This window comes from Zootoca vivipara, chromosome 2 (genome assembly GCF_965207765.1).
Source record: "Zootoca vivipara chromosome 2, rZooViv2.hap1.1, whole genome shotgun sequence".
Lineage (NCBI taxonomy): Eukaryota > Metazoa > Chordata > Lepidosauria > Squamata > Lacertidae > Zootoca > Zootoca vivipara.
Genome location: NC_142584.1, coordinates 18,800,187 through 18,815,459, shown reverse-complemented (window position 1 = coordinate 18,815,459; position 15,273 = coordinate 18,800,187). Strand labels below are relative to the sequence as shown.

Below are 15,273 nucleotides of genomic sequence, written 5' to 3'. Positions count from 1 at the left end.
CCACTTACAGGCGGGATCCAACATTGCCCGCATCTGTTGATGTGAAGATTACAACGGGCAGCCCTGCAATAACCAGGTGGGTTAGGGAAAACTGGGGCTTTACCTCTCACAGTGCTGGCACTGGATCAGAAGGTCGTCTTCCACATACTTCACATGGCAGATGGGGCAGGTGACAAGGCTGCCGCAGGGAGCACAGTGGGTGTAGTTGTTCTGCCATTCGCAGTGGAAGCCAGGCGAGACTGCCCCACACTGCACGCAGCATACGCACCTGTCCAAGAGGTATGGGGAGAGGGAATCAACACCAATTCTGCAATTCACTCTATCCCCCCCCCCCCGGAACCAAAAACAGAAACAACGTAGATGCCCTAGGAATGGCAGCCCAGAATTCCTCAACTTGAATGTGACCTATAATCACATACATTCAACTCTACAGTGGTACCTCGACTTACGAACGACTCGACAACCGAATTTTTCGACTTACGAATGGGGGCAAATGGCCGCGCGCTTACGAATGTCTTGACATCCGAAAGGAAACCACGGCGGTTTTAGATACGATTTTCCGACTTATGAATTTTTAGACAGGGTTGCTTCGACTTACGAATTTTTCCCGTTTCCAATGCATTCCTATGGGAAATCGTGTTTCCAATGGTGCTTTTCGACTTACGAATTTTTCGACCTACAAAGGTGCCTTCGGAACGGATTAAATTCGTAAGTCGAGGCACCACTGTACCTTGCGCAAGAGCACAACCTGCTTTTTATTTATTTAAAAAACCGTTTCTGTATGACCTTTCGATTCTAACAAGGACACCGACACCACCGAGGCAGAAAATATGACAAAACTAGTTTAAACGATAACAAAATTAAAACAAAGGATTGAAGGACCAAGAAGAGCAGGGTTTTAAACCTTCAACGGCACATCAAAAATGATTAAAAACAAAGCAGTGTTTTTTGCTGCCTGCTTGCAAGTCTTCTGGGATAGGGCCAGCCTAACCACCTTTAGGAGGGATTTCCATAGCCTGGGTGCCACCACAGAAAAGGCTGCGTCTCACGTTCCCACCAACCGAACCTTTTAGCAGTGAGGGAATGCAGCAGGGCCTCAGAAGATGATCTCAATCTATGGGCCGGCTCATTCGGAAAGAGGCCATCCTTCCATTACCTTGGGCTCTATGCCATTTAGGGATTTACGGATATGTGCTACCATACGAGCAATCGAGTGCAGCCGATACAAAACCAGTGCAATACGGTCTAAAAAGCATACACCAAAAAAAGAATCTGGCTGCCGCATTTTGTGGCTGTTTGTTTTGGAGCATGCTTCAGGGGCAGCCCCAGGTAGATCATGTTGCAGTAATCCAGCCTGTGTTTCTACTAAATAAATGATAACACGTCAAGATCATCATCTGCTTTACCGAACATTAGTCATCCTTGGAGCATGCACCTTGAAATCAACTTGACATTATTAGGGATAATGTCAACTGAAAATCAAAAAAGAAGCAAGACCTCTCTTTATGTATGCAACATTTGCAGCCAGAATTTTAATTGCCAACCTATTGGAAAAATGAAACTATACCTACAAAATCGGAATGGCAGGTTAAACTATCACAATATCTGTGAATGGCAAAAAATTACAGGGAGAGTAAGAGGGGGTGCAAAAAGTAAATCAAGAATGGATTATATTCGAGGAATATCTGAAAAATTACTGTGACAGCAAAAACCTCCTGGCAGATCTTGAATGAGTCTTGCAATGTACAGATAATACATGTAAATTTAATGTTTCTATTTAATTTTTCTTTTATTTTTATTTTTCATTTCTTTATCAAAAAGTTTTATGAAAATAATATAATATGACACTGTGTAAAATATAACAAGTGTAATGTAGCTTTTTTTGAGAACTTTCAGAAGTCTACTTTAGGTCTTTTTTTAAATTTCTTGTATTCTTTTTTTTAAAAGTTTGTTATATGGGATGCGATATAAATTGTAATATAGTATATTGTTGTATAATTTTGTGAAATATTTTAAATAAATATTTTTTATAAATAAATATATTTTAAATAAAGATTTCAGATGTTTATAAAAAGAAAAAGAAAAGAAATCAATGGGTCACATCTGCTGTGTAACACCTTACATTATAAAATCTTTCAAAGCACCTATGTTTAAGCGTAAGTCACATCCCCAGTGCTTTTTTTCTCTCTTTTAAAAAATGTTTAGGGGTACCCTCATTTTCCTACTCATACTGAAATGCTGCCCTTCAATGAGGCCAAACTTAGATTCACAAAATGTTTAGGGGTATGCGTCCCCTCCAGAAAAAAAAGCACTGCACGTTCCTGTAATTCCTTCAGTCAGATTATTATTAATATTTGTTAGATACATCACCAGAGTTCAAAACCAAAACAGCAGTGGCAAGCCTCTTTCTTTTCTGTTATTTGTTTAACTGCAGCAAAAACAGCCTGGCCAGAATACGGGGAATCAAATTCCATTCCGACACGGGAGGTACAAAACAAGAATGCCAAGCTCTCTTGATTTTGTTTGCTGCAGACAGGGCGCTGCCCCTTTAAAAGCAGTCTTAAGTCGTCTCTCTCACCATTTACACTTCCAGCCGCCCTTGGGCACGGTGTTCAGAGGCGGGTCCAGGCAATACGTGTGGTAGCTGATGTCACAATCATCGCAGAGCAGCAGGCGGGACGGGTCCGACGCTTTGCCACAAACCTCACACACAATGCATTCCACGCAGCGCCAGCCCTTTAGCAGCATCACCTTGGTAATCTTATAAAAAAGGGAGAAGAAGGGAGCAAAGACGTGTGAAAAAAAATGGGGGAGCCCTGAGTGCTTACAGAGATGCGAGGAGAGCTGTGGTTGTGTGCCCAACCCTTCTTCGTCGTGCCCGATTCCTCTATGGCTCTTTAGAACAGCCGCCTACGTGAGTGTCGCTCTCGGGCCTGCTACCTGGGCAAGGATGCTGAGAAAAGGTAAAGGACCCCTGGACGGTTAAGTCCAGTCAAAGGCGACTATGGGGTTGAGGCGCTCATCTCACTTTCAGGCCGAGGGAGCCGGCGTTTGTCCGCAGACAGCTTTCCAGGTCATGTGGCCAGCATGACTAAACCGCATCTGGCGCAACGGGACACTGTGATGGAAGCCAGAACGCATGGAAACGCCATTTACCTTCCCCACTGCAGCGGTACCTATTTATCTACTTGCACTGGTGTGCTTTTGAACTGCTAGGTTGGCAGGAGATGGGACAGAGCAAAGGGAGCTCACCCCATCGCGGGGATTCGAACCGCCGACCTTCTGATTGGCAAGCCCAAGAGGCTCGGTGGTTTAGACCACAGCGCCATCTGCATCCTTTTTTTCTTTCTTTCTGAGAATAGGGCAAAATGACTCCGACTCCTCCTGTGTAAATTAACCTGTAAGAGGTTGCCATTTCCTTGTCAGGAACCAAGCTTTGCAGATTCCATGCACTTCAGATCCCAGGAGAGCAAACAGGCCCTTCATAGATCAGGACAGTTGAAGGTTCCGCTTCCTATTTCCTTCCTACATGACCCATTCCTACATGACTGTTGTCCCTATGCACACATATTCCATGAGCCCCTCCGCACAACCACTTGAAACCCTCTTAGGTGGCTCCGCCCTGCCAAATTCCACTAACATCTAAATTAGAAGTGTCACACTCTATTAGATTAGATTATCAGATTATCAGGCAATACGGGACATATTTAGCTCAAGAACTGAGCACGGTGGGAAGTCATGGGCCCTTTAAGAGAGGAATCATTATTTAAATAATAATAATGGGGAGAGGGGGTGCTATCTCACAGAGCAGGCCTTACCTTGCTGTTGACGCAGTAAGGATGGTAACATTGAGAGCACTGGGAGCATGCCAGGAGGTGGCCCTCAGCACCACGGCCAAAGCTACCACACACCACGCACATATCCTGTCAAGGAGGGAGAGACAGGTCAAAAGAGGTTTTGCAACGCCCCAGAGAAACAACCTCCATTTTTAAATATATATATATATATATTCCAACCGTTCCACAGATGCAACCACAATCCTCCCCCCAAAGAAGTAATCTAAGGCTGCTAACCGATAGTTTATAAACACTCTAGCTTTTTTCTTTTCTTTTAAAGTGATTGAATAACTTTAATGAATTTGCAAGCTCCCAGCCGGGGCTCCCAATGGGAGCTGATTGTTCGCAGCAATGAAACAGGGAATAGAGAGGCCATCTGTCAACCAAAAGAAGAAGAAGAGGAGGAGTTTGGATTTGATATCCCACTTTATCACTACCCGAAGGAGTCTCAAAGCGGCTAACAATCTCCTTTCCCCTCCTCCCCCACAACAGACACCCTGTGAGGTGGGTGGGGCTGAGAGACTTCAGAGAAGTGTGACTAGCCCAAGGTCACCCAGCAGCTGCATGTGGAGGAGCGGAGACGCGAACCCGGTTCCCCGGATTACGAGTCTACCGCTCTTAACCACTACACCACACTGGCTCTGGCCATATTGGCCCAAGGAATAACAGGACTTCAGCAATAAGCAAGCTCAAGGCCTATCAATACCAGATGAAATCTAGGTTTTAAAGATGTACCCCACTGTTGACTTCAGCTGGGTGCTATCAGCTACAGCAGGGCTGGGCAACCCCTAGATCTCGCTTGACTCCCACCAAACATTTAGGGCAGGCATCCCCAAACTTCGGCCCTCCAGATGTTTTCGACTACAATTCCCATCATCCCTGACCACTGGTCCTGTTAGCTCGGGATCATGGGAGTTGTAGGCCAAAACATCTGGAGGGCCGCAGTTTGGGGGTGCCTGATTTAGGGTGATGGGTGTTGTAGTCCAACAAAACCCAGCGTCCCCCATCCTTGAGCTACAACTGTCTGTGGGGCTTCTTATTAGGACGAGCACGAGTTTCAGCTAGAAAGGCAAACTGTTATCCTCTTGGGGCGGCTAGGAACCAGTCAACAGACGCACCTGGCTGTGGGACAGCCCCAAGTCTACGCTCTTTGCCAGCCCCGACTCGCCGCTCCAGGAGAAACTCGCTGCTCACATCCATTGAAATTGGTGCCATCAGAAAACTGGCAGAAGTTTGCGGCCCTCGTGTCTGTACCCACCTGCATCAACACAAACTTGTCCGTGTTGGAGAAGAGCACCACCGTGTTCTGCATTGTGTCATCGTCGTCATCGTCATCCTCCTTGCTCGGGGAGCTGTCGATATCGGCGAGCTTGGAAGGGAAGGGAGCAAAGGGACGAGGTGAAACTGCCGTCTTTCACTGCTCCCGACACGCAAGAGGGGGAAACGCAGACGCACAAAGCTACAGCCTACCAGCTGCTCCCTGGAGTCGCTGCCCGTGCCACAGTCCCCGTGCCAGATTCCACGTGCATCCCCCAGGCCTCCCGTTTATATGCCCCACCACCCACAAATATCCCCGCTGGCTAATTGTTCCTGGTAGGTCGACCATGCTCCAAAAGGGACAGAATTCCTACCCTTTTAAGAGCACAGAGGAAGGCAGAGATTCCACAGGTGCAGCTTCTCAGCGTCGCGGCAAGAGGGAAAACTACATCTGCTGAACAATGCCCCGCTTTGAAGCACTTAAAGGGAGAGAAGCCCCATCACTGATAGAATATGGCAAGCCTACGTCGAGAGGGAACGCTTCGAAAATCCATTCAAATGAAAGGGAGGGGAGGGGAAGGTTGGACCCACTGCCTCCAAGCACTATGGATAAGGATATGGCCCCAGCCCAAGGTGCACTAACTGGGAGCTGCAGGAAAGGGGGTGCTCTCGTCTTGAGACCAGAACTACGCATCTATCCAAACTGGGGCGGGGGGGGGGGGCTATCCGCTGCCTGAAGCTCCACCTTTGGGGAGGCCAATAGGACTGGGCAATATCTGGTTTCCAGCATTGCAATATATCACCAGCTAAACATTCTGATATATCGCTATATCACAATATCTGAAATAAGGATGGAACTCTGCAGAGGCAAACAGCAGGGCCTGTTTTTCAACACTGCGATATATTACCAGCTAAACGTTGTGATACACTGATATATCATGATGTCTGAAATAAGGATGGAGCTATGGCTGACTTTGTGGTTTTCCCCACATCGTGACTTTTAATAGCACACAAACAAACACACACACAAACACACACACACACACAAAATTCACGATACACTGCCAGGTCGAAAATTATGAACTCAATTATCACAATATGGACTTCAAACCAGTTTTGAACGCTATTATCACCCAGCCCTAACACACATCGTGATTCGTGATATATCGCCAGGTCTAAAATGATGAAAACGATGTCTCGACATGGACTTCAAACTGGATTTGGATGATTATACCGATATATCGCCCAGCCCTAGAGGCCAGCCTCCCTACGTACTGGCGCTATGGCTTCTCCTGCCCTGGGGAGGAGGGCAAACCACTCGAGCCCCTCCCCTCCCGCTCCCCCAGCATTCTCCTGCCTGCTAAAGCTGCCCCTACCGCCAATGTCTCGATGGAAGAAGTGGTGGATTTCAACCGTGATCGGCCCCGCCCTCGGCTTGTGTGGGACCCTCCCCGAGGCCGTCTCCTCCCAGGAAAACTGCTGCTGCGACCCTACGACCAGAAGGAAACAGAGTGAGAGAGAGGGTCAAAAATAAAATGACAGAGAGAGGGGGGAACATAGATGCACACACCAGGGAACATTCAAACATGGCCGTCCATTTGCTCTGGTACTCCCCACCTCTGACAGGGACGGTGGGGGGGGCAACTCAGGGAGGGAGGAAGGAGACAATGGGCCATCGGGTTACCTGCTTGACGCGGGAACGGGCCGGGGAGCTCCGCCGCCGCCCCTTCTCACATTCCGCTTTCGTGTCAAAAGGCAAGGAGTCGTCCATCTCGCCCGGCGGCAAGGAGGCCCCATCGTCCCTCTGGAGGCTGACGTCTGTGGAGGTCAGGCAGGCCATCTCCAGGGACATCGAGCCGCCGCCTTCGTGGTACGGTGAGGCAAACTGGAGCTCCGAGCCTGGGAAGCTGCTGGCGTCGCCTTGGCTCAGGTTCGAGATCTCGTTCACGATATCCGACTTCAATAAGTGGTGGGGCCTCAAGGGTGCCGGCGCCGGCCCGGCCTCCTCCTCCCCGCTCGCCCCTCCCTCCTGCGGGTGGCCAGCCCCGTAGGCCTCCATTGGGGTGCCCCCCAGCAACTCCGCCTCCACAGGCGAAGGGGAGCGCTTGGGTTCGTGGGCAAAGCCCAGGCTCTCCTCTGGGGGCTCCGGCCCCAACGCAGCAGGCCCGTCCTCATCCGGAGCCTCTGCCTCGCTCAGCAGAGGGGATAATCTCTCCTCGAGCTCCATCTTGGGCGCTGGAGCTGCCTCTCCGGCCTCCTCGTCCTCTTCTTCCTCCTCCTCCTCCTCTTCGTCCTCTTTGCTAGGCTGTACTTGGCTGCCAGCAGGGCTGTCTGGCGCCAGGCCCTCGACCCCCGTGTCCATGGGCTCCTCGTGGGCTTCTCCTTCCTCAATGGCTTGGGGGGAACCGGCTTTGAGCGAACCAGGCCGAGGGCTCGCTGGAGAGGCCTGCCCTTCCGGGGCTTGGGGTGCCGCCTCAGTATGGCTCTCTGTGGGTTCTGGCTCTGTGGGCAGCAACTCAAAAGCAGGATGCTCTTTGGCACCGAGCGGGGGCTCCTCGGGGTGGGTGGGTGAGGCTGGATCTGGAAGGGGAGGGTGAGGGAGCAGAAAGGGAGACATGTAAGCCTTTGGCAGAAAAGAGCCATTCTCAGACAAAGGAAGAGGGAAGCAGCGTTCCTCTAAGCAGAGACCAACAAGATCAGAATCGTGCACCAGTCCTTTAGCCTTGGAAAGGCAAAAGGCTATTGGGCAAAGATTTGTACAATCGTACTTTGGTTTTTAAAAAAGCTTAGTTCTCGAACATTTTGGCTCCCAAACGCCGCAAACCAGGAAGTGACTGTTCCGGTTTGCGAACTATTTTTGGAAGCCGAATGTCCGATAGGCCTTCCGATTGGCTGCAGGAGTTTCCCGCAGCCAATCAGAAGCCGTGCTTTGGTTTCCAAACGTTTTGGAATTCGAACGGACTTTCGTTCAACTTCCAAGATACGACTGTAAAGAGTTGTTTTTTTTTAAAAAAAAAAAGCATTTAAAGTGATTATTCCCAAGAAACCCAAGGCCTTTCTGTCAGGTATTAACTGGACCAGAACTTTTGGAAGAACTGTTTAAACTGTCCATGTAAGAATAGTCAACGCGCAAAAATGGAAAGATAAAGAAGTCCCTGGTTTGTGAAGATGACGGAACATGTTTAGATAGCTACACAAACTGTGAGAATTAAGAGAACAAAATGAGAAAAATAATTCTTGAAGAATGGAAGTATTTTGTGATTATTATTATTTTTAATCATGGTTATGTTAAAACATCTGCAGGATTTGAATTATAGCACCAGATGCGAATTTGTAGTATAATAATTTAGAATCAACTCTATAACAGATAAAATATAAGTAACATGGCAGCTCTATAAGGGAATAAAATAACACCATGGAAGGATGGGTGGGAAGCCAACGGATATGTGAGATTTGTTCTGATTGTATTTTAAAAGAAATTGGGGGGGGGGGTTAAAAAGAATTTTGCACCAGTCCTAGCACATTTGGCCCAATGTTGTCCAACTGGACTGTGGGGTGCAGTAATATCTCCACTGCTGACTTCAACAACACAGTGTTGAGGTACAACAGGAAGAAGGTATGCATATACAGACAAGACTTGATGCATAAACTGCTTTATAGCTATGGCCCTTTAGCTAGGGTTGCCATACGTCTGGAATTTCCCAGACAAATCCGGAATGCCGCAGTCAGCAACAGTATCTGGGCGGAAATCGGACGAGTGTCCGGAAAAATCCATGTCGGCAGTGCCATTTTTGCTGATTTTTCCATTAAAATCGCTCAAAAATGGCTTCTATTTTCCTTGTGTTTTTGCCCAAACAGCACAGCTTAAGGCAAAACCAAAAGAAGCTCAACAACTGTGTTCCACCCCAAAAAAGAAAAAGCTCAATGACTTTGTCCGGATTTTTGCTGTTTGAAATACGGCAACGCTATTTTAGCTCACCTGGTGGCACTGGGGGAGGGGGTGGCGGAGAGGGGGCCTTCTCAGGCTCTAATGGCGTCTCTACTTCCATCTGCTCCTGCCCTGCAGGGGCCTCCGGATCAACACTGGACAGCTCTAACGGCTTGTCTGCTTCTGGAAAAGGACACAAGGGGACAGCTCGTTCAAATGCTCCTTGCAAACAAGCTCAAATCCGCTCTGCGACGTACCCTCACACACACACCCTTTTAGTTCCACTGCGGAAACTAAGAACACTTGCAATAACTGGGAGCAGATTTGGGCACAGAACGACAGCTAGCTCGGTTCTGGTGCTCAAACCAAGTCCCGGGCTCAGAATTCTCTCGTTTTCACCAGGCCCTGGTTGCTGGGTGGCTGGAGGTGCGTCTCCACCCCCATCATCCAGTTCTGAAGGCCTCTTTGTGGTTCGCTAGTTGCGAGAAGTGAGGTTACAGGGAACCAGGCAGAGGGCCTTCTTGGCAGAGGCGCCCGCCCTGTGGAACCTCCTCCCATCACATATCCAGGAAATAAACAACTATCTGACTTTTAGAAGACATCTGAAGGCAGCCCCGTTTAGGGAAGTTTTTAATGTTTGACGGTTTATCGTGTATTATTATTATTATTATTATTATTATTATTATTATTATTATTATTTGGGAGCCACTCAGAGTGGCTGGGGCAACCCTTTCATATAAATATTTTGTTGTTATTTATGATCATGATTATATCTATTAGGGTCCTAATAAAAAGAAACTGGATCCCGCAAGCCTGATTCCAGCTCTATTTTAAGTTGCCACAAGACACTTATGTTGTTTTAAGGCGCTTGCCAACAGCTGTAATAAAATGCAACGGGCGCTCATGATAAAAAGCGTGGACAAGATTGCTCACAAGTTGTGCTACAAGTTATGGAAGGTAAGCACAGATATTTCTACCCCTGCTAAGACAGTATCCGCTGTTGATCATTTGGCAAAAACAAAAGCCCACAATCTTCTAACAAAATGCAAGGGTGTAAGCAAAGGTCAACTCACCATTCGGTTTCTCATCACAACCCAAAGGCACCTGCTCTTCTTGGTGCAAACTGACCGGGCTGCCGCAGTTGCTTTCCGGTTGCTCCTTGCTGGCTGCACAAGCTTCCTCCAGTGGTTTGGGGGATGCTGGCTTATCTGTTGTGACGAGGCTGCTGCTACTGCTGCTGCTGGCTGGGGCAGTTTGCCTGGTTCGTTGGAAAGAAAAAGGCCAGTTGAGACCAGAAGTTGCTATCCTTAGAATTTAAGAAGTGTTCCATAATCTCTACAACAACCCTGCAAGGTAGGCCATTGTGAAAATTGCAGGTGTGGGAGGCGGTGGATTCCCCAAGGCCCCCTGGTGAGTTTTGGAGCAGAGGCAATGTGCGGACCTGAGACCTCCCATTTACCGATGAGTCCCACTACAGTCCTGCTTAACGCCAGCCATTTCGGGGGATACTCCAGCCTACACTGTGAGCTGGAACGCCCCTTATTATTTCCCCAACCTAAGCCACTCACTCCTGGCTGTGCTGCACGGCCTCCGTGCTACTTGCGCTCTTGCGACGCTGCTCTTGACATCCTTCGCAGAGGGAGTAGTTCTCGTACCACTGGCTGCTGGGATCCAGGGCTGAAGGGCGGACGCCACAGTCAGAACAAACACGGCAGCTCTGGAGGAAGAGGAAGAGAGACGGGCACTCGGGAGAGGGAAAAGGCAGCCGAGGGTCTTTCCGACACCGCCAAAATCTTACCTGGTTGCCCCAAGACTGCGGATACCAAAGTGGAAAAGCTGAGACGCAGGGCTGGCTGGTTTGAAATAACCAGAGTTTACTGCTATGGTAACTGTCAGGGGGGACTCCCTACAGGGAGGCTCCCCCAGTCATCCTGACCAGCACATCGCCCAGCGATAGCGTCAGCAGCGGGTCAGAAGGGAGACAGGAGGACTGGAGTGGTCTGGAGGGAGGGCTCCGAGATGTTGCTGAGCCCTTGCACCGACTCAGACGGCCAGTAGAGGAAGGAAGGCTTAGCGACGCAGCTGAGTCACAGCAACGTCCCAGCCAACAAAGGGGAGATGGGACGCAGCCCCTTCCGGCGCCTGATTTGAGGCGCGCGCCCAGACGTAGGGCGAAGGGGAGGCGTTTTGGGGTCCCCAAGCTCTTGTGTTGGACCAGAAACTGGAAGGCGGAATTGCCAGATTCTGGGACCGACTAGGCAGTCATGTTTTCTGATGTCCCTGCACTGTAAATAGTGTGCACAATAAAACTCCTAAAGACAAAGTGGACTGGAGAGTCTTTACTTGGGAGTAGCCGCAACAATCCCCCGACAGTAACTGTGGTTAGTTGAAACTACAATCTGTGATGCCAGGATCATAAACCACGGTTTGATCTTTTCTCATTTCAATCAATCATGGTTAACGTTAACCACGGTTTGTCCTTTTCAGACGCAACTGAGTAACTGTGGTTATTTAAAAACAGGAATGGGGTGCTACCGGTCTCCTCATAGCCTTACCAGAGCATAATAGGGGTTTAAAGGAGATAAAGCAGGGGTGGTTAAGCTGTGGACCTCCAGATGTTGCTGGAATACAGTACTCATCAGGCCTGACCAGGCTGGCTGAGTCTGATAAGAGCTGGAATCCTAAACATCTGCAGGGTCACAGGTTAGCCGTCTCTGGGGTAACGGGTAACCTGAAATTATTATCAACCAGCTTCCAAACTTTGCCTGCAACCCTAAACACTGAACTTGTATCTGAGCAAATCTACTTAGCGTTGTACTGTTAGCAATTGTTTTTGTTTTGTTTGTATGTGTTGAATGCTAACAATTCAAAGAAACTAAGGGGCCCTGGACTTGATCACAGCGGTATAAAAAATATTAGGTTGGTTCAGAGAAAATCACCAAGGTTTTTTTTTTTAGTTCTTTGAAGGCTAATGTCAAACTGTGGCTGCCATAACTAGTGAGGAACACAGAAGAAGAAATGGGCGGGGGGAAATGCCCAAAGCTGGCATTTCACCTCTTCCAGAATAGAGTGGTACCTTGGTACTCAAACGGCTTGGCTCCCAAACAAATCGGTTCCCGAACGCCGCAAATCAGGAAGTAAGTCTTCGGTTTGTGAATGTTTTTTGGAAGCCGACGCAGCTTCCACTTGAGTGCAGGAAGCTCCTGCAGCCAAGCGGAAGCCATGTCTTGGTTTTCAAACAGTTTCGGGAGTCAAACCGAGTCCCGGAATGGATTAAATTCAAAAACCAAGGTGCTACTGTATCTCTATGTGAAAGCAAGTGGTGGAGGATTCCTTGCGGGCATGCAGAGCTATGGGCATTCTGTTCAAGCGTCGCATCAGTACAGAATCTAGTGCCATGAAAACATACAATCATTTTTTAAAAGGAAAAAATGGCAATGTCTCAGAAACAGAGGGGAGGCCGAACAGCATTTCAACTGGCCTTCGGTTGGCAGTTTCCCCTCGCCCCATGTCTGCTGGAAACAGAGAAAAGCAAATATATGCCCATTTCCTTAATACTGAAGAGATTCCAGAACTCGTGCTCTTTTCTGCAAAGGGTTACCTCGACATTGAGTTTTAAGTTTTTCAGCTCAGATGTGTGCGTAGGGAGGGCACTTACTTTGCACTTCCAGGAGTCGGTGGGAAGGCTCTCGATGGCTGGTTTCAAGCAATAGGTGTGGTAGCATTTCTCGCACGCTTCACACACGAGCATCCTGCTGTCCTCTCCAGACAGCCTGCAAAGGAGAGGCGCCACAGGCGACCAGTGAATCGAGGCATCCCTGGCAACAGGCCTTTCTTGGGTGCTCAATGGGGGTCCCCCCTCCCATCCCCGCCTCCGAGGGGCTTTTTTTTTACACTCACCTGCAGGTTTGGCAAACTTTGCATTCGTGACATTGCCAGCCCGAGCGCTTGCGTGGCGTCACCGTGATCTCCAAGCAGGCGCCGTGGTAGTGCAGGCCACAGCTAGTGCAGAAGAGTAGATCGCGCAGCTCCCCGGGGGCGTCGCACACCATGCAGCGAGAGTCCTCTGAGGGAGGGAAGAAGGGCGCTCTGGGACGAAATCCACCAAATCGTCTCCCCCCGTTGGACCAGAGTCCAGCAGCAGCAAACACAAACACCATTGTTTCTCCTCAAATTTAGGTCCCTGTTGTTGGACTGCAACTCCCATCATCCCTGACCTGTTAGCTAGGGATGGTGGGAGTTGTAGTCCGACGACAGCTGGAGAGAAAGCTAAGTTTAAAACTAGTGTTGCCAGATTCAATAGAGGACAGGACTTCTGTGCCTTTAATTGCCCTGCTCTCTTTTGAGTCTGGAAACCTTAAAGAGAAACCAGCAGACCCTTTGTTTAATTTCCAAGCAAAGGGTCTGCTGGTTTCTCTTTAAGGTTTCCAGACTCAAAAGAGAGCAGGGCAATTAAAGGCACAGAAGTCCTGTCCTCTATTGAGTCTGGCAACCCTATTTCACACACACACACACACACACAGGGGCCTCCCTTTTCTTGACCCTGCAAATCCAGAAAAAACAGCTCAGAATCCCAGGCTCCAGGCCCTAGCTGCTCTACCTACTGAAGGTCACTTCTGTTTAAGCGCCATGCTGCTCAAAGAATCACTGGGCTAGAGCAGGCTCCCATTCCAGAAAGCCACATCGCCAACACTTACCCATCTGCACTGCCTGGTCCAGGTGCTCAGGACAGAGGAGCTTCAAGCTCTTCATGGACTGGAAGCAGCCACTGGTTGCCGCGCAGGGGAAGTGATAGTGGCGCTGGCACCCCTCTGCATGGCACGGAATGGTAGCACCCAGTCTCTTACAGTGTTCACATTTCTGGAAGGAAGAAGATGTCACATGTTCAAAAAGAGGTTCATTTTTCATAAATACCCTAATAAGGCCTGGTTAACTACAATAACATCCCTTCCCCATTTTGTAATGTACACCCATATCTTTTTATTTTATTTTTTGGTGTTGTTGTTTTGTTTTCTATATGGGTACTAATTCTTGTTTCTTCTTCTTCTCTGTGTCTCATCTTACTCTACACACTTGTAATTTTGTAGTTTTTTTTAATTTCCCGATGAAGGATATAAAATAAAAACAGGTTCAGAAAGAGGAGGCAGGGAGAACTTCTCTTCCTGCAGAGAATGGGAGCCTTAGATAGGTCAAAACACCCAGAGCTGAGATACAGCTGCCACCAAAGACAGGAACCATTCATTGCTCAGACTACGGCTGAGGAACAGCCACCTTTAAGGTCGAGATACCTGCTTAATTCACTCTGGCAAATTGTCTGCGGGACCTGGACGCTTCTGAGCACCCACCCGATCTTCACCTGTGCTGCACAGCAGTTTCCAAACCTGGAATTCACCTTTGTGCAGGCTGGTACCCGTCCCATCAACTCATTTAAACACAAACTTCTTGTCCAGCCGTAAGATCTGGTCCAAGGCAAACGTACAGAGGATATAGACCAGGGGTGGACAGAAAGTAGACTGGGATCTAATGGCAGGTCTCTGGTTGATTTCCAGTAGGTCGGCAAGGATTTTCAACTCGTTTAATAACAAAATACCACCCACATTAAATTATACTGATGAAATGGAGAAAGGTGGGAATACTCAGGAGGACTGAAAGCTTCATTCAGTTCTGCTACTATAACCAAATCCCTAAGCTCACCCTCTTTAATTCTAAGTGCATGCCTTTTGTACCAGGGCTCGGGGATCTGGTGGGTCTTGGGGGTTTCTAGTAAAAAAACAAACAAAGTGGATCCCATGAGGCTGAAGTCTGCCAGCCCCTGGTGTATACACACAACCTAACTATCCTGAAAGCATTCCTCAGGTCTTTATTGTTCCCAGAGCTTCCCTTCCAGGTCCTCAGTCGCTGCAAAAAAAAAAAGGGGGCCCGGCAAGGGCTTTGGGGCATAACACTTAAAACCAAAAAATCTCCAAGCTTCTGCTAATGAAACGAAGGCCACAAATTGGGAGAAAATTGGATTCACCAACCTAGTGTGAATGCAATGCAACACAGCCGGGTTTCAGGGTGTGTTTTCCGGGAGAGAAAAAAGGAGGAAAGTTTGGCATGTTTGTGCTCCGTTTGTCAGAGGGTGAAAAGCGGTGAGAGGCTTTGTGCAGAATTCTTCGGTCCTCACGCGAAAATATACTTGAAAGGAGGGTTGAGGAGTGTCCATGGGAGGACTTGGTAGCTACATGTTGAATGAAACTTTGTGCGCTTTGA

The 15,273-nt window shown here is 48.5% G+C and overlaps 1 protein-coding gene across 9 annotated transcripts in view; it reads right to left on the bottom strand.

The window, feature by feature from the left end:
- The window catches only part of KMT2D (lysine methyltransferase 2D), a 100,900-nt gene that overhangs the window by 61,084 nt on the left and 24,543 nt on the right, over positions 1–15,273 (bottom strand). For 8 of the 9 annotated variants that reach the window (XM_035103907.3, XM_035103908.3, XM_088661397.1 and 5 more), the window contains 12 exons: positions 13,719–13,881; positions 12,922–13,087; positions 12,680–12,794; positions 10,590–10,738; positions 10,095–10,279; positions 9,073–9,204; positions 6,778–7,673; positions 6,470–6,583; positions 5,095–5,205; positions 3,819–3,923; positions 2,579–2,760; positions 104–268 (listed from right to left, as the gene is read on the bottom strand). In XM_035103907.3, coding sequence (XP_034959798.3) covers positions 104–268; positions 2,579–2,760; positions 3,819–3,923; positions 5,095–5,205; positions 6,470–6,583; positions 6,778–7,673; positions 9,073–9,204; positions 10,095–10,279; positions 10,590–10,738; positions 12,680–12,794; positions 12,922–13,087; positions 13,719–13,881 — 2,483 coding nt within the window. The remainder of the gene's footprint in view (positions 1–103; positions 269–2,578; positions 2,761–3,818; positions 3,924–5,094; positions 5,206–6,469; positions 6,584–6,777; positions 7,674–9,072; positions 9,205–10,094; positions 10,280–10,589; positions 10,739–12,679; positions 12,795–12,921; positions 13,088–13,718; positions 13,882–15,273) is intronic. The other variant, XM_035103913.3, reaches the window with a different exon arrangement.